The 21,250-nt window shown below is 42.3% G+C and overlaps 3 protein-coding genes across 6 annotated transcripts; 2 read left to right on the forward strand and 1 right to left on the reverse strand.

Annotated features, from left to right (window-relative positions):
* The first annotated feature begins 736 nt into the window (after positions 1-736).
* On the forward strand, positions 737-1,771 carry cldn2 (claudin 2). The gene has a single exon (XM_060935249.1). The coding sequence runs from the start codon at positions 932-934 to the stop codon at positions 1,769-1,771; it is 840 nt and encodes a 279-aa protein (XP_060791232.1). The 5' UTR covers positions 737-931.
* A 5,468-nt stretch (positions 1,772-7,239) lies between these two features.
* Positions 7,240-21,042, reverse strand: LOC132895667 (RNA-binding protein 41-like). 4 transcript variants are annotated; one of them, XM_060936460.1, is made up of 5 exons: positions 20,463-21,042; positions 12,886-13,057; positions 10,278-10,765; positions 9,880-10,027; positions 7,240-8,142 (listed from the first exon to the last, which is right to left on the reverse strand). In XM_060936460.1, exons 3-5 carry the CDS (start codon positions 10,716-10,718, stop codon positions 7,976-7,978), a joined length of 756 nt encoding a protein of 251 aa, XP_060792443.1. In that variant the 5' UTR covers positions 10,719-10,765; positions 12,886-13,057; positions 20,463-21,042; the 3' UTR covers positions 7,240-7,975. The 4 variants fall into 4 exon arrangements, with proteins under 4 accessions (XP_060792443.1, XP_060792445.1, XP_060792444.1 ...); XM_060936462.1 differs by lacking the exon at positions 20,463-21,042 and having other exon boundaries at positions 7,240-7,771; positions 7,972-8,142; positions 12,886-13,602; XM_060936461.1 differs by lacking the exon at positions 20,463-21,042 and having other exon boundaries at positions 10,278-10,762; positions 12,886-13,600.
* On the forward strand, positions 17,086-18,444 carry LOC132895070 (claudin-14-like). Its single transcript, XM_060935250.1, has one exon. It carries the CDS (start codon positions 17,459-17,461, stop codon positions 18,296-18,298), a length of 840 nt encoding a protein of 279 aa, XP_060791233.1. The 5' UTR covers positions 17,086-17,458; the 3' UTR covers positions 18,299-18,444.
* Positions 21,043-21,250: the final 208 nt, after the last annotated feature.

Below are 21,250 nucleotides of genomic sequence, written 5' to 3' on the forward strand. Positions count from 1 at the left end.
CTCGCTTCAGCCCTACTCCAAAACGGTGCGAGTTTTAGGGGCTAAGCAGGGCTGAAGCGAGCTGAGTCGTGCTGGTTTTTGGTAGTCGAAACGCGAGCCGTGTTGGGCTGAAGTGAGCTGAAGCGAGCTGAAGTGAGCTGAAAAAGGGTAGTGGAAAAGGGCCATTAGTAGTACTGATGCAAATAGGCTTAGTGTTAGTAGAATTAGTACTGTTAGTAGTAACAGTATTATTGTTCGCGTTGTTAAGACTGTTAGGAGGGTTCGTGTTAGTAGTATTAGTGTTAGTACTACTATTATTAGGGTTAGTGTTTTTCCAATCTATCCCTTTGTCTAATACTATGTATTGCCTAAAATATGCAATAATGGAGGAAACAAATAATGGGGCAAATACTTCTTCATTGCAGTATTTATACGATAGTCCCCTTTTCAAACTTTTAACCCACTTGAATTAAAGGTTCTTCAGATATTAGCTTCACTTCAAAGTAGTTAATACTTTCATAATGTTATTGCAAATGATTACTTTTTTTTTCATGGTTGGTAGAAAAAGGAAGAAGCAATCATTGTGTGATTAATACCACATCCTTCTTTCTGCAGCTTTGGTTTTACGATGCTGCAGTGAAAGCCTGTTTTGGGGTGAGTAATGGGTGAATCTTAAACCTACTTCTCTGTCTGTACATGTGTTTATATGTGAACTGTGGAAACTCAGTGTTTGGACAGAGAAGGGACAGAAGAGTTACAAATTGGGACAACAGGAACACACACAGGAGAGACAGACCAGAAAGGGCAGATGAGATCGTTATAGTTGGTCTACTACATCGAGTTAACTACACCTTGTTTTGTTTTTTAAGTTTGTCTTCTTGTTTTAACAGATCGTGAGCTAATCGCTAGTCATTTAAAGCTTTTCAAGCACAGTGCGCCACCATTTGCAGTGATGGCTACAGCCGCAGTGGAGTTGATGGGCTTCTTCTTGGGCATCCTGGGTATGATTGGCAACTTGGTGGCCACCTTGTTGCCCTACTGGGAAATCACGGCCCACATTGGCCCGAACATTGTCACGGCCGTGACAAACATGAAGGGCCTGTGGATGGCATGTGTCCACCAGAGCACCGGAGCCTTCCAGTGCGAGACCTACAACACCATCCTCGGCCTATCCACCGACCTACAGGTGGCCCGGGCCATGATGGTCATCTCGATTATCTTATCTGTCCTCGCCTGTGCAGTGTCCAGCATTGGGATGCAGTGCACCATGTGCATGGACGGCTCCTTGGCAAAGACGAAAGTGGCTGGAGCCGGAGGGTGCCTTTTTTTAACAGCTGGACTTCTGTCACTCATTCCCATTTCCTGGAAGACCAACGAAGTAGTGCAGACCTTCTACCAGTACAACCTACCCGACAGCCTGAAGTTCGAGATCGGGGACTGCCTGTATGTCGGAATTGCCTCGTCTCTCACGTCTCTGCTAGGCGGAGGGCTGCTAAGCATATCCTGCTACACTGACCTAGAAGCACAGCGAGGATTCAGACACTACGGTAGAGGTTACCCGTATCCTGAACGCATGGGAAAACATGGCACGGGTCGTGGCGTCTCACATTCGATGCCCTTCCACCCGTCAGCCACTCTGCAGAGTGCAATCAACATGAACTCCACCAATAGAAACCAGACTCTGGTCAGCCAAATCAGTAGCAGTAGCCACTCCACAACTGGCGTCGGAGACTCCAGGAAACCAGCACGCCAGAAAACGACAGCTAGTTATGATGTCACCGGGTATGTCTGAAGAGTTTGCCAAGGTGCTGTTTTGCACCATGAACTTGAAAAGACTCGACTGTTAAAATTCAACTTGTGAATACAGCTTGGATTTTGGAAAAAGGTGTTTTATAAACTACACATATTTATAGTATTTTCATAGCTAACAGAAGTATTAAGGCTCACAAAAGGTACATTTTGTACAGTTTGTTTTTTTTTCCTGCTGAGAGAACAATTACAGGAACAGTGAGGCATGCCTGCAAGGGAAACAAATCAATACCAGGTCAATCGACCACTGGTACCTTGCAAAAGCGATAAAGTCCTCTGTGTAAACACAAAGAGCTAAAGTTTCACATTAATGGTTTAATATGGCTGTGAAATCCTTCTCTTGCAGTAGGATTCATTTTGTACGGTTATACATTTGGCACATGGACGGGTTTGCGCTGGCTCGTCCTCCTTAAATGACAAAAGTACAAATAAATGATATGAATAATAAAGAATGTTTCAAATACAAAAGAAACGAGAAAGAAATTAAGAATAGATGAAGCTGTTTCTCAAAGTGGGGCTTGTGAAGCATGACCAGGGCTCTGAGATTATTTTATTTTTATTTCTTATGTTGTTACAGTGTTGGAAATCACAACCCAGTGGGTTTAACTGAAACCACAAATAAATCAGTTTATAAATAACACAATAATGTATTCTGAGCTGGATTGTGTTTATTTTAAACATCTATCCTGAGGGAGTTTGTAGAATTTATTTTGCATTTAAACAGGTCCCTGGCTGCAAACTTTTGAAAAGTAAATGAGTGTCCCTGTTTAAAAGTTTATACAGGGCCAGATGGATGGGTCAGTCAGGTCAACTTAAATGTCTAAATAACCCTTAACATCTCTATCTGTGGCACGGGTCATTGATTTACAGCAGGAGCTGCATGAAGCACTGCACTGGAATCGACCGAATCGATTCAGGCCGAGTGATTCTGTGAGAAACTAATGCTCCTGCAGCAGTGTTATAATAGGCGTTCCAAAATAGGCATTTTACTTCTGTTTGGAGATAAATTCCTCCATCAGTAAAAACTAGGCATGGAACGATTCACTTAATTCACGATTTGAGTTAATTCACCGTGTTGGGTTCATGATTCGATTTTCCCATGAGTTTTTTTTTGGGGGGGGGGAATATTTTATTACCAAAAAAAAAGAAAGATCTATTTTCCTATTCTTTATCAACTTAAACATTCCTATAGTTAAATTAAAAAAAACAACACACACATTTTTTCTTAATAACAGAGTTATTTAACCACATTTGTAAAAGTTGGAGTAAAATATATATGTTATTTCCCAGCTGGGAGGTCCGTATTGTGAAATACCGTGGCCGAGGTCTTGAAAGTACTGAGCGAGGCCCTCTGGGCCGAGGTCAGTATTCAAGGCCGAGGTCACGGTATTTCACCATACGGACCGACCTTAAGCTGGTAAATAATATACTTATTTTTTTCTTTACCAAATTCTAACAGAAAACGAGAGCGCCCGAAAGGGAAAACCGAGCCGAGCCGCCATTTTGAATCCTCATTCACGGCTGTAATGCAAATGGCTTCCTCCTCGGTATACAAGTGCACTTCCATGGCAGGAAAAAAACTACATTTTGCCGCCTATGTAGTCCCGTATTTATACAAAATTGAGTCATTCAGGATTCAGCCATGTTTTTGCTCGGTGTTAGCAACAGTTAGAGGTTTTTAGCTTTCTCCTGAAGTGTTTTATTTCTTCTTCCTCAGGGTAGTAAAACTCGCTTTCGCTGTGAACACTGTCGTTATCGCTATCCATGCTGTAAAATTAATGCTATTCTCCTGAGAAATGCTGGCAAACATTTATAAGATTTTTGATAATCTTATAAATAAATCTTATTTAAAAAAAAGATAAAATGTTGACAAAAAATGCTACTTCTTGTTGTGAACAAGCAAGTCGCCAGAGGTCCGTAACTGGGGTCTGTATTGTAGGATACGGACACGCTCGCCAGCCAATCAGAGCACAGGATTTGATGGAAAGCGCACCGCGAAAAAATTTTTATTAACATATTCCTTTTATTAAAAATGAAAAAGTTAATAACAAATAGGCCTTTTCTTAAAGGGCCCATGGCATGGTGGTTTGTTGATGCTTTAAACGGGCTCGTGGAGGTTTCCGGATGTTATATCCGCAGCCTTTCTCGAAATGAACCCTCGGTACGTAGATATAGCCTCCTGGGAGAAAGCCCCATTTCATCGCTTTTCCCAGTGCGTCGTTTTGCTAATGAGAAGCAGGAGGCGGGGAAGGGTAGACGGTGGGGGCGTGCCATGGGGGGAGGGGCTGCCGTCTGCCTCCCAAGCCGGCCGAGAGCGCTCCTCGTCGGGCACGGCCAGGCGGGCGAATGCCCTGGTCCGTCCGCCCTGTCTAAAAAAATGGTACAACTCGAGCCCATGGTAAAACTGGGACTTTGTCATTTATTCCCGCCTGAGGCCCATGGTAAAACTGAGCAGTGGGACTGTGTCATTTTTTTCCGCATGAGGCCCATGGTAAAACTGCACTTCCAGGAGGGGCTGCCGTCTGCCTCCCAAGCCGGCCGAGAGCGCTCCTCGTCGGGCACGGCCAGGCGGGCGAATGCCCTGGTCCGTCCGCCCTGTCTAAAAAAATGGTACAACTCGAGCCCATGTACCTGGCTAACTGCAGGAAGCGGTTAGCTGCACAGCTAATGTAGCCATTGCTAGGCTAACGCACCGATTTTAAAACACGGCAAAACGACCAGTTATACACTTACTTGTTCGGTGTTTGTTGCTGATGCGGCAGGGATGCTTGGTACGGACCCAGGCTTCAGTGACAGTTGATGTGCAAAACCTGCCCTGTACTGTCCCAAGTTGTGGAAACGTTCATCAGGAAAATGCTTCCGACAAACATACACCGTCTTAGGTAGACTCGACGGCGTATTATTGGAGTAAATAAAATTAAGCCACTGCGTCTTCAGGGGCTCTCCCGTCGGCAGTAAAAACAGACTCCTTTCTGTGTTGTCACATCCATGTACAGCGCAATTTCCATGTTGTGTCTTCTATGGGCTCCTCACTACAAAATGTAGTCATGTGTTCTGCGCATGCGCAGTAGGCTTGGTAGGACAAACAGCAACTTTTGAGTTGGGCGGGCAATCCATACAGTGGGTGGGAATCCAGAGGGGGGGTGTGGGGATCATCTCCCTTGCTGACGTAGGCAAGGGAAGAGTTTATCAACGCGCCGTTTTGACGCACCATTCTCAAATGTTGGGCATAGTTTGGTTTACACATTATGAAATTTCTAGCCACTGGGGTGACTTAAGAAGGTCAGAGGAACTCATTTTAACGTTAAAAAACCTCAGAAAGTGAAAATTTCATGCCATGGGACCTTTAAAACTATAATGAACATTTGTACAACCTTCATTTGCTTCTCTTTTCTTCATCTTTCAGCAGTCTGGAAAAAGAAAGCGCAAATTTCTTGTTAGCTCATCCAGCCGACAGGTGATGAGTTTATGCCATCATGTGTTGTCCATCGTCTCTCCGGCGTCGTCCACATTTCACAAAAATCGCTTCTTCTTTCTCAATTCTTCATTGATTATTCTTTTTGGCAGGAAGGTCGGTCTGCCTGGGGTGCATATGGCTTCTAACCAAATTTGCATAATTGCAATTAATAATGAAGATATGGAGCAATTAATTAATCCTTAACGAGCAGTTTCCACACAAATCGCTTCTTCTCCCTCAATTCTTCACCGATTTTGATTCTTTCTGGCATGAAGGTAGAGGTACCTAGGGTGCATATAACTTCTACCCAGATATGCTTCATTACAATTATTAATGAAGTTATGGACTAATTAAGCCTTAATTCAACAGCAGTTCAACAAAAATCGCTTCTTCTCGGTCAATTCCTTGCCGTTTTGGATTCTTTCTGGTAAATCGGTCGGTATTCCTAGGGTGGATATCACTTCTATATATAGCTTGCACCATTTATTGCACAAGGTGGCCCACTTTAGATCGTTCCTTCTGGACTAGACTTACAGTCTCGTTAAATCTATTTGTACACAATCACATAACAGCTCTTTCACATTGTAGATCTGTTTTTTTTTTTGGCGGGGGGCGGCAGTTTGTTTTTGCGTCATTAGAGCTGTGTTACTTCCACCTAGGGTGAAGTCATGTGCATTCCCACTCTTAAACGGTACTGTCTAAACAACACAAGTACAGCTAGGAAAAACTAACAGATTGCACAAACACGATTCATTATTTATTCCATCGATTCAAATCGGCATAAATTTGTATCGCGATTTATCATGACACAATATATCATTACATGCCTAGTGTAAACTTTCACCACTCTGGTACAGTGAACTGATTTCTCACACTATCTTATCCAAGAAGGATTCTTATGATGCTACTTTCAAATCTGGCCAAAATAAGGCACCTAAGTGCACCTTCCCGTTTAGGACGATCCTCCTCCCAGGAGCACAGATGCTTCCCAAAACGCTGTCTACTGAGGATACTGCCTTCTGATTGGACCGTGCTGCCGAGACTGTTCTTAATCCTAGTCTCAGTGTTCGGCGTTTCTTTAAATTGTGAAATTGTAATTTGTAAATATGCACTATTTGTTGTCAAGGTATATCACTTTATTTTCCTGAGAAATCACCCATACTTTAATAACACTGACCTAACTCCAATGGCACACGCTAACAAGTATCTGATTGGACGTTAAAGTACATACAGTATACATTTCATTATACCATTTCATTTTCCCTCCTTTCCTTTGTTAAAAATATTTTAACTCAATTTCAAACCTTGACCCAGTGGCACCTTTTAAAAGGCTGCATAAATCACTTTGTATATTGAAATACAATATTTGTACTATATAGCCCGCTCCAAAGACTTTTAAGGCACACTGTGAGGCCTAAGTATGTTTCGTGAAGTTCACAGAGCACCTACAACTATTGAGATTTTTTTTTTTTCTGAAAGCACATCAATAGGGTTAGAGTCCACAAGGAAAGAAGCTACAACTCAAATGGAGAATCTGTAGTCAGGTTTGGTGGAACGGTATACACACGGCCCAAGCACTGCTCAAGATATGAACATCACCTTCTTGGTAAGATTGCGCAAGATCCTGTACGTATCTACAGTGTTGTTATAGGGACCCCTCCTGGTGAAATGGAAAACTTCTACACTGCATCTGGAGGTTCTCAGGAGAGCATTGATGACCAGGAAACCTGTGGTTTCTACCACATTTATACCATTCTGCTATTAAAGCATCGATTCTAATAGACCACGGCTCTCTCACTCGGGAAATCACTGCACGTACACGTGTCTGTCGATGTGGTACGCTAAACATTCTAATATAGAATTAAGATTTTATCGTATATATTTAAGATTATAGATTTGAGTATATATTTATTTAATATGTCCATTTATATTCCATTCTAATCAAGGAGCTTTAATTTTTTTCCCTTTGGTCAAGAATAACAGTTAGGACTAAGTTTTATCGTACACATTTAAGATTTATTGTTTATATTTAAGATTATAGATATTAGTATACATTTCAGATTTTATTCATTTATAAATTATTAGACTACTTGGGGCCAGTTATGAGTTTGACACTTTATTCAAGTTGTTGACTGATCGATCGATTGCTCTTACTGAGCAGTTTTGGGCGTCTCCAGTGTTAGTGCTTTGTAACAGTCAGAGGGAAAGCTGTAACTTTAAGATCAGGAACATGACGCTGCGTTCGTCCAATTTCAACAGGGATTTAAAAAAAAAAAAGAGGAGGCGGAAACGGAACGACTGTTTATCGCTGTTACGATGGAAGACATAACAGGAATTTAGTTGTTCTGCGGATGTTCTACAACTGTTGGAAAACTGGGACGGTGGTGGCTCAGTGGTTAAAGTGCTCCGTTGCTGATCTTCACGTTTGAGGGATGGAGCTGCTGGGCTGCTTTGGGCAAGTCTTTTAACCCTACCAGCTCAACCCTATTCGCATTCCACACCTGGGGAAAAGAAGTGGATACAGACCTGGAAAATGAAAAAGAAAAAAAAAAGTTGGAAAATTGCTGTGGGATAAAAGGACTAGAACATCTGGGTGGTAACAGCAACTTCGCTTCATGAATCACACGACCATACAATCAATCGCTGATTATCATCCCGTAACAGCACAGCCTGTCTGTCGTGTTTTATTCCTTACATAAATACTATTTAAAGTACTTCATCATTACAGTCTCATGAGCAGTTTTTCAGATCCTTTTGCGCTGGAGTCGTGCTGTGAATTTCTGAAGCGTCTTCAGTCGTTGCGCGTCTCCTCTCCCGGGCAAACTCGATGACGAGAGGCTTGTCCTGCAGTCTGTACCCGTTCACGGTGTCCAGCGCGGCTTGGGCAGTCTCTAGATCTGTAAAACTCATTAGTTAATGAATGATCCGAGCTAATAGTTATTAAACGTGTGCAAAAACTGTTTAATGAAAATGTTAATCTACAACCCCGATTCCAAAAAAGTTGGGATAAAGTACAAATTGTAAATAAAAACGGAATGCAATAATTTACAAATCTCAAAAACTGATATTGTATTCACAATAGAACATAGACAACATATCAAATGTCGAAAGTGAGACATTTTGAAATTTCATGCCAAATATTGGCTCATTTGAAATTTCATGACAGCAACACATCTCAAAAAAGTTGGGACAGGGGCAATAAGAGGCTGGAAAAGTTAAAGGTACAAAAAAGGAACAGCTGGAGGACCAAAGTGCAACTCATTAGGTCAATTGGCAATAGGTCATTAACATGACTGGGTATAAAAAGAGCATCTTGGAGTGGCAGCGGCTCTCAGAAGTAAAGATGGGAAGAGGATCACCAATCCCCCTAATTCTGCACCGACAAATAGTGGAGCAATATCAGAAAGGAGTTCGACAGTGTAAAATTGCAAAGAGTTTGAACATATCATCATCTACAGTGCATAATATCATCAAAAGATTCAGAGAATCTGGAAGAATCTCTGTGCGTAAGGGTCAAGGCCGGAAAACCATACTGGGTGCCCGTGATCTTCGGGCCCTTAGACGGCACTGCATCACATACAGGCATGCTTCTGTATTGGAAATCACAAAATGGGCTCAGGAATATTTCCAGAGAACATTATCTGTGAACACAATTCACCGTGCCATCCGCCGTTGCCAGCTAAAACTCGATAGTTCAGAGAAGAAGCCGTATCTAAACACGATCCAGAAGCGCAGACGTCTTCTCTGGGCCAAGGCTCGTTTAAAATGGACTGTGGCAAAGTGGAAAACTGTTCTGTGGTCAGATGAATCAAAATGTGAAGTTCTTTATGGAAATCAGGGACGCCGTGTCATTCGGACTAAAGAGGAGAAGGACGACCCAAGTTATCATCAGCGCTCAGTTCAGAAGCCTGCATCTCTGATGGTATGGGGTTGCATTAGTGCATGTGGCATGGGCAGCTTACACATCTGGAAAGACACCATCAATGCTGAAAGGTATATCCAGGTTCTAGAGCAACATATGCTCCCATTCAGACGACGTCTCTTTCAGGGAAGACCTTGCATTTTCCAACATGACAATGCCAAACCACATACTGCATCAATTACAGCATCATGGCTGCGTAGAAGAAGGGTCCGGGTACTGAACTGGCCAGCCTGCAGTCCAGATCTTTCACCCATAGAAAACATTTGGCGCATCATAAAACGGAAGATACGACAAAAAATACCTAAGACAGTTGAGCAACTAGAATCCTCCATTAGACAAGAATGGGTTAACATTCCTATCCCTAAACTTGAGCAACTTGTCTCCTCAGTCCCCAGACGTTTACAGACTGTTGTAAAGAGAAAAGGGGATGTCTCACAGTGGTAAACATGGCCTTGTCCCGACTTTTTTGAGATGTGTTGTTGTCATGAAATTTAAAATCACCTCATTTTTCTCTTTAAATGATACATTTTCTCAGTTTAAACATCTGATATGTCATCTATGTTCTATTCTGAATAAAATATGGAATTTTGAAACTTCCACATCATTGCATTCCGTTTTTATTGACAATTTGGACTTTGTCCCAACTTTTTTGGAATCGGAGTTGTAGTTAAAAACGCTTCTGTACGGTGATGCCTTGTTTGCTTTTTCCTACCAGAGAAAGTGATGAAGGCTTGACCCTTCAGCCTCCCCGTCAGGAGACGATACACAATGGGATTTGTCTCGTCCTTCTGAAACCGGCAGAAAAGAGCCACCAGCTGAGCCAAAGAGGCCCGAGGACTCAAGTTCTTCACACACAGCACCTACGCAGAATAAAAACAGTGCAGTCATACAACTCGATTTCGTAAACTGGCACATATGCACTCGCACAAACTTCCGAAATCATTACTTTAGAATAGTCTTTTTTTTTTAAGGAGTGTTTGGCTGCATTTGACTTGCAACTCCGACCCCATCGTCTTTCCTCTTCCTTCTGGATAAAAAAACCCTACTAACTGACCACAAAAAGCTTGCAGTACGCAAACAAACACTTAATATGCTACGCAGAAAACGTACATTTGATGGCTCTCCACGCTGATAGTTCTGAAAGCGTGAAATCCCTCTTATTCCGTCCTCCGTCTCCCGATTGTTCCTGATCTCCTCGTCGGAAATCTCCTCGACTTTACCACTGAAGGTCACCGGACCGTTCTGGCCCTGACCGCAACACGAGGTCACGCGTCCGATGGGTTGGTTGACCGTCAACTTCTGTGGAACACGTGACGATTCTTGATTCTGGCACTGTGCTGATCTGATGGGGGGCGTGGGTACGGGTACAGGCATGGATTCATTGCTTACTGATGATTGGCTGTTACAGCCGTTGAGATCATGCGACCGATCAGAATCCGGGTCTGGACGTGGTGTTTGGTTCTGATCAGAATTTTTAGTCTGGGGTAGGTGTGTGACGCTTTCAGAGTCTTTCTGTTGATCTTTGAGAAAGTCTCTGTATAATGAATCCATTGGGTTTGAAAAGGTCGCCCCCTGCTGGCCATTCTGTGAATCTCCTTCTGTGAGGGAAGACAGTGAAAGATGGTATGGTAAGTGTTCTAATTACCTCGTAAATCTGAGGAAAGCAGAAATCGTACCGCAGGACTTGAGAACACCATGATAGATTTTCTAGACCCAAGTGAGGTCGAAGCATAGCACAGGAGGTCTGAATTTTTTTTAATTTCAAGCCACCACAGCTCTTATAACTATTAGCCTGTCTAACTGAATGGGTTCAGTCCAAACCTCAATCGTTTAAAGGGGACGTATTCTGACAAACTTGAGGTGCACGAGCCAGTGCATTCTAAGTGCCAGTGCCAAGCCTGGATAAATGGCGAGGGTTGTGTCTGGAAGTGCATCTGGCGTAAAACTCAAGCCAAATCAACCATCCAGATGATGAAAGGACTTTCATAAGGGATCGATCGAGGCCCGGGTTAACAACGACCGCCACTGGAACTGTTTCCCAGCAGGGTACCAGTGCTACTGGTGGGAAAAGGAAGAGAAAGAGAGGTGGACGGTTGGTGTGACTGAAAAAGATACGGAGGAGATGGAGGGACATTATCCGCTGTCACAACCTCTAACGGGAACAGCCAAAAGAATACAAAGACTCATGGCCTAGTGGTTAGAGAAGCAGCTTTGGGACCAAAAGGTCACTGGTTCAACTCCCTGGACCACATATATACCCAGAGCAGTGGGCTGCTTTGCTACAGCGCCCGGGGAACAGTTGGGGCTTAGGTACCTTGCTCAACGGCACTTCAGCCATGATATAGAACGATGGGTAAGTGCTGTTCATGCACTCAACTCTCCTTACAGTTTTCCTGCTGGTCCCAGGAATCAAACCAGCAACGCTTTGGGCCCAAGGCTGCTTCTTTATCCTTCAGGCCATGGCTGCCCCTAATAATAATATGGTGGAATCCATGGCCCAATGGTTAGAGAAGCAGCTTTGCGACCAAAAGGTTGCCAGATCGATTCCCTGAACCAGCAGGAATGGCTGAAGTGCCCTTGAGCAAGGCACCTAACCCCCAACTGCTCCCCAGGATGCTCTGGGTGTGTTGTACGTCGCTCTGGATAACAGCGTCTGCTAAATACCATTAATGTTCTTGTAATATGAAGAAGGATATAATGAGAAACCCTGAAACACGACACTCGTCAGTATCTTCTGCGCCATTTCAGAAAACGTCACGTGATTCAACACGTCGTTCAGATTCGGCTCCCCTTTCTATGTCACAAGGAGCTCATTTTCTCCTTACTATGAAGTTTGGCATCTTAAACAAGTGTCGGGAAATCTTGCAGCCCGACTCTGCAGCCTCCAATGTTTAAGCGAACTGCTGAAACCATAATGTTTAAAGATTAAATCGTAGGCTAATCAAACCAAAGAAAAACACAGCCTTTCCAGAACATTGTCTGCCGAAGCCTACAAAACGTTTAATAGCAAAGGTCTTGCTGCGGCTTCAAATTTTCACCTGATCACCTTTCAATAGGCAAATATCATTATTACTACTACTATTAGTAGTAGACAAGTAACCTAGTTGCCTAGTAGTCGGACAGCCAAATAGTTTCATCAGTGGCCTACGCCGAGCCTCCCCGGGACTAGACAGTAGCGGAGGCTGTATTTATTTATTTAGGCCTATCTAGCGCAACAACTTAGACTATTCCTTTACATATACTCAAACATAGCACAAGAAAGGGTTCAACAACAGGCAATCACAGCAGCTTGGTGAAGTTCTAAATCACATCGGTGTCAGACCTATGGGCCTACCCCCCCCTTGGATCTGCATCACTCTCATTATTGACCTTTAGCGCTCCCAGTTGACGGAAATCCGTCATAGCGACGGAAAACTTTAATCCATGGGTATGTCTGATTACTGATGAGACACCTGATCCAACTTCTCAGCTAATTATTAAACCCTTAATGGAGTGAACCTCGTCTGATGAGCAGAGAGGACTGAGGCACAGCGAGAGCTGCAAACATATGACCACGTACGTCAACTGGAAGTTAGAGGATCCCCCGATCCTCCTTTATGCAGACCAGAACGACCCAGTGCTCCATTCAAGTCAGCGAGGAGGTCCGTGGTTTTCACCAAAACACTGGCCATTCTTTCTCTCTAGGAAGGTTCATGGGTATTGGGAGGAATACACTCACCGGCCACTTTAGCAGAAACTCATTCTTGATTCTGAGATCCCTGTTCCTGGCTGCAGGAGCGGAACGTACAGGTGGGGTGAAGTATTGCAGTAGGGTGATGATCAATGTCCTGATCAGTGGTTTGAATTGTTTCTCTACTGGCACAAAACTTTTCCTTAGGATCGTGTAGTGTCTGCCAAAGTTCAAAATAACAACAACCATGTTATTAGCAATGTTGGTACTGTTGGCAGCGTCAGTATTGGGAAGAGTATTCATGCTAACAGTATGAGTATTATTAGGGTTAGTAGTGTTAGTGTTATCAGTATTAGTATTGTTAGCAGTCTAAGTTTCATTAGGAGCATTAACGTTAGTATTGTTAGTAATGTCTGTGTTATTAATAGTATTAGGAGTGTTAATGTTGGTTGGATTAGTATTGTTAGTAGCATTAGTGTTGCTGTTAGTAGTATGACTGTTGTTATAGTGTTAGGGTTAGTAGTGTTTGTATTGTTAGTAGTATTAATGTTGTTAGTCATGTTAGTATTGCTAGCATTAGGAGTGTTAATGTTAGTTGTATTATTGTTAGTAGTCTGAGTAGTATTGATGCAAATAGGGTTACCGTTAGTATACTATTGTTACAGGGCTAGTGTTTGTAGAACTAGTATTGTTAGTAGTGTTATTGGTAGTGTTGTTATTATTATTGATAGCATTAGTGTTGCTGTTAGTAGTATTACTGTTATAGTGTTAGTAGTGTTTATATTGTTAGTAGTGTAACAGCATTCACTTTAGTAGTGTTTGTTTTGTTCGTAGTATTAGTGTTGTTTTATGTTAGTTACATATATTATGTTAGTTAACATATATTAGTGTTGTTTTAGTATTAGTGTTAATAGTATGACTGTTATAGTGTTAGGGTTAGTAGTGTTTGTATTGTTAGTAGTATTAATATTGTTAGTCATGTTAGTATTGCTAGCATTAGGAGTGTTAGTTGTTTTAGTGTTTCTTTTGTTAGTAGTATTAGTATTATTGATAACAGTGTTGCTGTTAGTAGTATTACTGCTGTTGTAGTCTTTGTATTGTTAGTATTTTAACAGAATTCGCATTAGTAGTGTTTGTATTGCTAGTAGTATTAATGTTGTTCGTCATGTTAGTATTGCTAGCATTAGGAGTGTTAATGTTAGTTGTATTATTGTTAGTAGTCTGAGTAGTATTGACGCAAATAGGGTTACTGTTAGTATACTATTGTTATAGGGTTAGTAGTGTAAGTAGTATTAGTATTATTGATAACATTAATGTTGCTGTTAGTAGTATTATTGTTGCAGTCTTTGTATTGTTAGTATTTTAACAGCATTCACATTAGTTAATGTTAATGTGAATGTTAGGGTTAGTGTGTTAATGTTAGTGGTAATAGTGTTATTAGTAGTGTTAGGCATGTTAGTAGTATTAGTATTATTGACAACATTAGTGTTGCTGTTAGTAGTATTACTGTTGTTGTAATGTTTGTATTGTTAGTATTGTAACAGCATTCAGGTTAGTAGTATTAATGTTAGTCATATTAGTGTTGTTAGTCATGATAGTATTGTTAGTACCATTAGGAGTGTTAGGCTACATCTACACGACAACGGCAACGAGATGTTATTAAAAAAAATATCGCGTCCACATGGGCAACGGATCAGTAAAATATCAGGTCCATATGGCAACGCAACGCTTGCTGAAAACGATGCAATACACATGCCACACCTCTACGTGCGCTGTAAGACGGTCCCATCGGAGACACCAGAACAATAGAAGAAGTAGGACGCATGCGCATAAACCCCTCCTTCTACCCGGCGTGAAGCACTCACAGGAACAAACACACAACAACAAGAAGAAGATGGCTGCGACTACGCGAGGAAATCGTGCCTTCTGTGTGTACAAATTAGTTTTATTAGTGTGCATAGTTTTATATAACTTAATTTTCTTATTGTGTGTGAACATTTTGAAAAGCATTTTTATATAATTTATATAACTTTTTATATTGTGTGTGAACATTTTGAAAAGCAGTCTTATCCAATGAAAAAAAGAAATTCAAGAAATGGTTCAGTTACTTGTGTATTTAAAATAAAAGCTGTATAGACCCTTTTCAGTCACGTGACCTTCGTAAACGCGACCACCATTTTGGACATGTAGCGGACTTCGGCTCGAACTGGTTTGAATGCGAGGAAGGCGACAAACGGAGAACATACAAGAAAAAGGAGCGAGATGCAGAAAACACCTTCGCTATCCAGCGACGTAGGGCATTTACAGGGCGAGCAGAGGGAGAAATAACAACAGTAACGACACATTAGCAACGCCGTACAGAAATAACGGTTTATGGCACGGACCCTTTCGGTTCTCGCTCATCTAGCTGCTACAATGACTGCTTAGACTGCAACAATAATACCTAACCCACATTTAAGTATCCGTCGTAAAGACGTGAAACTCGTCGAGTGACGAGTGTGTTCATTGATAAGCTAACACAATCTAAAAGTAGACATACCATCACACTGCCCTGGCGCTGTGTACAGTTTACCTTCTATGGTTTGTGCACTCGCTATTTGCCATTACTTTCTCCAACCCAGTGTTACAGATTACAGGGAACGGCCTGGATTTAAGAGACAAATACATGCTCCTATTGTTTTGAACACTTATTTGTAGGCAGTGCTTAATTTGTAAAGTGGGAGGTCCCGGAGCGCAGAGGATGAGCGGCTCCGGTGCGGAAAAAAGAGGGGCGGGGCGCTGCGCTGCACTTCTGGGCATGTTTTGTAATAACACTGCAAATTAAGTTCATCTGCAGATATTTTGTGGATGTCATTTCATGAGAGAAATCACCAACAAGGCAGATATCAAAATCAGACATTAACACTAAATAAACTTGCATTTTTTTATTTAATTATTTGGGTTGTTTTTTTTTTTTGTTACATAGTCAAAAGAGGTGTCGGATCACCGGATCCAGTGTAAATAGCTGCCGGAGCCAACGCCCGAGGTTCCGGAGCGCGCTCCGGCTTGCTCCCCCTCAAATTAAGCGCTGTTTGTAGGACACTGCCTCTGATCTGTCCTACAGTCTACCAACAGCAAAGGAAAACAACGCTAGCTAATGTCGTTAGCTAATAGCTACTACAGAAGAACAAAGAGGTTACAATGGGTTATTTTAGCCTATTTGGTTACACACTCACCGCCACAGAATGTTAACAGCAATGTAATGCCTTTTCTGGCTAATTTTATTCGTCTTACCTCCAACAAAGTGGTCACTACACAAGCGCTGGTATGCTGAGGGCTGCCAATCTGTTAATTTTTTTTTTAATGGCCGCAATCCATCTTCTCCGTCAGGATCCGATAAAATGATAACCCTTGCCTTGTGTGTTGATGGTTACTACATCCAGGTGCACAACAATATAGTGGCATGATGGAAGTCTTGCTGAAAATAAACACTTTTTTTGCTGCCGTTCCTCAATGTTGGCTGTGGTAAACTACTGGTAGTACACGTCCAAAATGGCGGCTGCGTTTGTCGTGACGTCACGTGAAAAGGGTCCATACAAAAGTGAATGCAATGCAGTGGTTCATACAAAACAGCGAGAGTGCTGCTTGTTCTAGTCATGTGGTTGTGACGTCATCGTAAACAAATCCGTTCTACTCATCCAGACGACTTCGCAACGGCGCCGTTGCCAGATTTTTCCACTCTGGAACCTGTTCTCGTTTTGGGGCACCCAAAACGCCGGTGCCGTGTGGACACCAGGCCGAAACGATAAACAATTTTATCAGATTCACCTGAATCCGTTGCCGTGTGGACAGCCTCTTAATGTTAGTAGTCTTAGGAGTACTGATGCAAATAGGCTTAGTGTTAGTAGAATTAGTACTGTTAGTAGTAACAGTATTATTGTTCGCGTTGTTAAGACTGTTAGGAGGGTTCGTGTTAGTAGTATTAGTGTTAGTACTACTATTAGGGTTAGTGTTTTTCCAATCTATCCCTTTGTCTAATACTATGTATTGCCTAAAATATGCAATAATGGAGGAAACAAATAATGGGGCAAATACTTCTTCATTGCAGGATTTATACGATAGTCCCCTTTTCAAACTTTTAACCCACTTGAATTAAAGGTTCTTCAGATATTAGCTTCACTTCAAAGTAGTTAATACTTTCATAATGTTATTGCAAATGATTACTTTTTATTTTGTTTTTCATGGTTGGTATTAAAAGGAAGAAGCAATCATTGTGTGATTAATACCACATCCTTCTTTCTGCAGCTTTGGTTTTACGATGCTGCAGTGAAAGCCTGTTTTGGGGTGAGTAATGGGTGAATCTTTAACCTACTTCTCTGTGTGTACATGTGTTTATATGTGAACTGTGGAAACTCAGTGTTTGGACAGAGAAGGGACAGAAGAGTTACAAATTGGGACAACAGGAACACACACAGGAGAGACAGACCAGAAAGGGCAGATGAGATCGTTATAGTTGGTCTACTACATCGAGTTAACTACACCTTGTTTTGTTTTTTAAGTTTGTCTTCTTGTTTTAACAGATCGTGAGCTAATCGCTAGTCATTTAAAGCTTTTCAAGCACAGTGCGCCACCATTTGCAGTGATGGCTACAGCCGCAGTGGAGTTGATGGGCTTCTTCTTGGGCATCCTGGGTATGATTGGCAACTTGGTGGCCACCTTGTTGCCCTACTGGGAAATCACGGCCCACATTGGCCCGAACATTGTCACGGCCATGACAAACATGAAGGGCCTGTGGATGGCGTGTGTCCACCAGAGCACCGGAGTCTTCCAGTGCGCGACCTACAACACCATCCTCGGCCTATCCACCGACCTACAGGTGGCCCGGGCCATGATGGTCATCTCAATTATCTTATCTGTCCTTGCCTGTGCAGTGTCCAGCATTGGGATGCAGTGCACCATGTGCATGGACGGCTCCTTGGCAAAGACGAAAGTGGCTGGAGCCGGAGGGTGCCTTTTTTTAACAGCCGGTCTTCTGTCACTCATTCCCATTTCCTGGAAGACCAACGAAGTAGTGCAGACCTTCTACCAGTACAACCTACCCGACAGCCTGAAGTTCGAGATCGGGGACTGCCTGTATGTCGGAATTGCCTCGTCTCTCACGTCTCTGCTAGGCGGAGGGCTGCTAAGCATATCCTGCTACACTGACCTAGAAGCACAGCGAGGATTCAGACACTACGGTAGAGGTTACCCGTATCCTGAACGCATGGGAAAACATGGCACGGGTCGTGGCGTCTCACATTCGATGCCCTTCCACCCGTCAGCCACTCTGCAGAGTGCAATCAACATGAACTCCACCAATAGAAACCAGACTCTGGTCAGCCAAATCAGTAGCAGTAGCCACTCCACAACTGGCGTCGGAGACTCCAGGAAACCAGCACGCCAGAAAACGACAGCTAGTTATGATGTCACCGGGTATGTCTGAAGATTTTGCCAAGGTGCTGTTTTGCACCATGAACTTGAAAAGACTTGACTGTTAAAATTCAACTTGTGAATACAGCTTGGATTTTGGAAAAAGGTGTTTTATAAACTACACATATTCATAGTATTTTCATAGCTAACAGAAGTATTAAGGCTCACAAAAGGTACATTCTGTACAGTTTGTTTTTTTTTCCTGCTGAGAGAACAATTACAGGAACAGTGAGGCATGCCTGCAAGGGAAACAAATCAATACCAGGTCAATCGACCACTGGTACCTTGCAAAAGCGATAAAGTCCTCTGTGTAAACACAAAGAGCTAAAGTTTCACATTAATGGTTTAATATGGCTGTGAAATCCTTCTCTTGCAGTAGGATTCATTTTGTACGGTTATACATTTGGCACATGGACGGGTTTGCGCTGGCTCGTCCTCCTTAAATGACAAAAGTACAAATAAATGATATGAATAATAAAGAATGTTTCAAATACAAAAGAAACGAGAAAGAAATTAAGAATAGATGAAGCTGTTTCTCAAAGTGGGGTTCGTGAAGCATGACCAGGGCTCTGAGATTATTTTATTTTTATTTCTTATGTTGTTAGTGTTGGAAATCACAACCCAGTGGGTTTAATTGAAACCACAAATAAATCAGTTTATAAATAACACAATAATGTATTCTGAGCTGGATTGTGTTTATTTTAAACATCTATCCTGAGGGAGTTTGTAGAATTTATTTTGCATTTAAACAGGTCCCTGGCTGCAAACTTTTGAAAAGTAAATGAGTGTCCCTGTTTAAAAGTTTATACAGGGCCAGATGGATGGGTCAGTCAGGTCAACTTAAATGTCTAAATAACCCTTAACATCTCTATCTGTGGCACGGGTCATTGATTTACAGCAGGAGCTGCATGAAGCACTGCACTGGAATCGACCGAATCGATTCAGGCCGAGTGATTCTGTGAGAAACTAATGCTCCTGCAGCAGTGTTATAATAGGCGTTCCAAAATAGGCATTTTACTTCTGTTTGGAGATAAATTCCTCCATCAGTAAAAACTAGGTATGGAATGATTCACTTAATTCACGATTTGAGTTAATTCACCGTGTTGGGTTCATGATTCGATTTTCCCATGAGTTTTTTTTTTTTGGGGGGGGGGGGGGGGGGAAGAATATTTTATTATCAAAAAAAAAAAAAGATCTATTTTCCTATTCTTTATCAACTTAAACATTCCTATAGTTAAATAAAAAAAACAACACACACATTTTATTTTCTTAATAACAGAGTTATTTAACCACATTTGTAAAAGTTGGAGTAAAATATATGTGTTATTTCCCAGCTGGGAGGTCCGTATCGTGAAATACCGTGGCCGAGGTCTTGAAAGTACTGAGCGAGGCCCTCTGGGCCGAGGTCAGTATTCAAGGCCGAGGTCACGGTATTTCACCATACGGACCGACCTTAAGCTGGTAAATAATATACTTATTTTTTTCTTTACCAAATTCTAACAGAAAACGAGAGCGCCCGAAAGGGAAAACCGAGCCGAGCCGCCATTTTGAATCCTCATTCATGGCTGTAATGCAAATGGCTTCCTCCTCGGTATACAAGTGCACTTCCATGGCAGGAAAAAAACTACATTTTGCCGCCTATGTAGTCCCGTATTTATACAAAAGTGAGTCATTCAGGATTCAGCCATGTTTTTGCTCGGTGTTAGCAACAGTTAGAGGTTTTTAGCTTTCTCCTGAAGTGTTTTATTTCTTCTTCCTCAGGGTAGTAAAACTCGCTTTCGCTGTGAACACTGTCGTTATCGCTATCCATGCTGTAAAATTAATGCTATTCTCCTGAGAAATGCTGGCAAACATTTATAAGATTTTTGATAATCTTATAAATAAATCTTATTAAAAAAAAGATAAATGTTGACAAAAAATGCTACTTCTTGTTGTGAACAAGCAAGTCGCCAGAGGTCCGTAACTGGGGTCTGTATTGTAGGATACGGACACGCTCGCCAGCCAATCAGAGCACAGGATTTGCCCTGGTCCGTCCGCCCTGTCTAAAAAAAATGGTACAACTCGAGCCCATATACCTGGCTAACTGCAGGAAGCGGTTAGCTGCACAGCTAATGTAGCCATTGCTAGGCTAACACACCGATTTTAAAACACGGCAAAACGACCAGTTATACACTTACTTGTTCGGTGTTTGTTGCTGATGCGGCAGGGATGCTTGGTACGGACCCAGGCTTCAGTGACAGTTGATGTGCAAAACCTGCCCTGTACTGTCCCAAGTTGTGGAAACATTCATCAGGAAAATGCTTCTGACAAACATACACCGTCTTAGGTAGACTCGACGGCGTATTATTGAAGTAAATAAAATTAAGCCACTGCGTCTTCAGGGGCTCTCCCGTCGGCAGTAAAAACAGACTCCTTTCTGTGTTGTCACATCCATGTACAGCGCAATTTCCATGTTGTGTCTTCTATGGGCTCCTCACTACAAAATGTAGTCATGTGTTCTGCGCATGCGCAGTAGGCTTGGTAGGACAAACAGCAACTTTTGAGTTGGGCGGGCAATCCATACAGTGGGTGGGAATCCAGAGGGGGGGCGTGGGGATCATCTCCCTTGCTGACGTAGGCAAGGGAAGAGTTTATCAACGCGCCGTTTTGACGCGCCATTCTCAAATGTTGGGCATAGTTTGGTTTACACATTATGAAATTTCTAGCCACTGGGGTGACTTAAGAAGGTCAGAGGAACTCATTTTAACGTTAAAAAAACTCAGAAAGTGAAAATTTCATGCCATGGGACCTTTAAAACTATAATGAACATTTGTACAACCTTCATTTGCTTCTCTTTTCTTCATCTTTCAGCAGTCTGGAAAAAGAAAGCGCAAATTTCTTGTTAGCTCATCCGGCCGACAGGTGATGAGTTTATGCCATCATGTGTTGTCCATCGTCTCTCCGGCGTCGTCCACATTTCACAAAA

Source organism: Neoarius graeffei, chromosome 12 (genome assembly GCF_027579695.1).
Source record: "Neoarius graeffei isolate fNeoGra1 chromosome 12, fNeoGra1.pri, whole genome shotgun sequence".
Taxonomy (NCBI): Eukaryota; Metazoa; Chordata; class Actinopteri; order Siluriformes; family Ariidae; genus Neoarius; species Neoarius graeffei.

Excerpts from the sequence above, each read along its gene's own strand:
- LOC132895667 (XM_060936460.1), bottom strand. The coding sequence starts at position 10,718 with ATGGATTCATTATACAGAGACTTTCTCAAAGATCAACAGAAAGACTCT. Across the intron at positions 10,028-10,277 it reads AGCGTGGAGAGCCATCAAAT|GTGCTGTGTGTGAAGAACTT; the intron begins GTACGTTTTCTG and ends TATTCTGCGTAG. Across the intron at positions 8,143-9,879 it reads AGCCTTCATCACTTTCTCTG|ATCTAGAGACTGCCCAAGCC; the intron begins GTAGGAAAAAGC and ends TGAGTTTTACAG.
- cldn2 (XM_060935249.1), top strand. The coding sequence starts at position 932 with ATGGCTACAGCCGCAGTGGAGTTGATGGGCTTCTTCTTGGGCATCCTG.
- LOC132895070 (XM_060935250.1), top strand. The coding sequence starts at position 17,459 with ATGGCTACAGCCGCAGTGGAGTTGATGGGCTTCTTCTTGGGCATCCTG.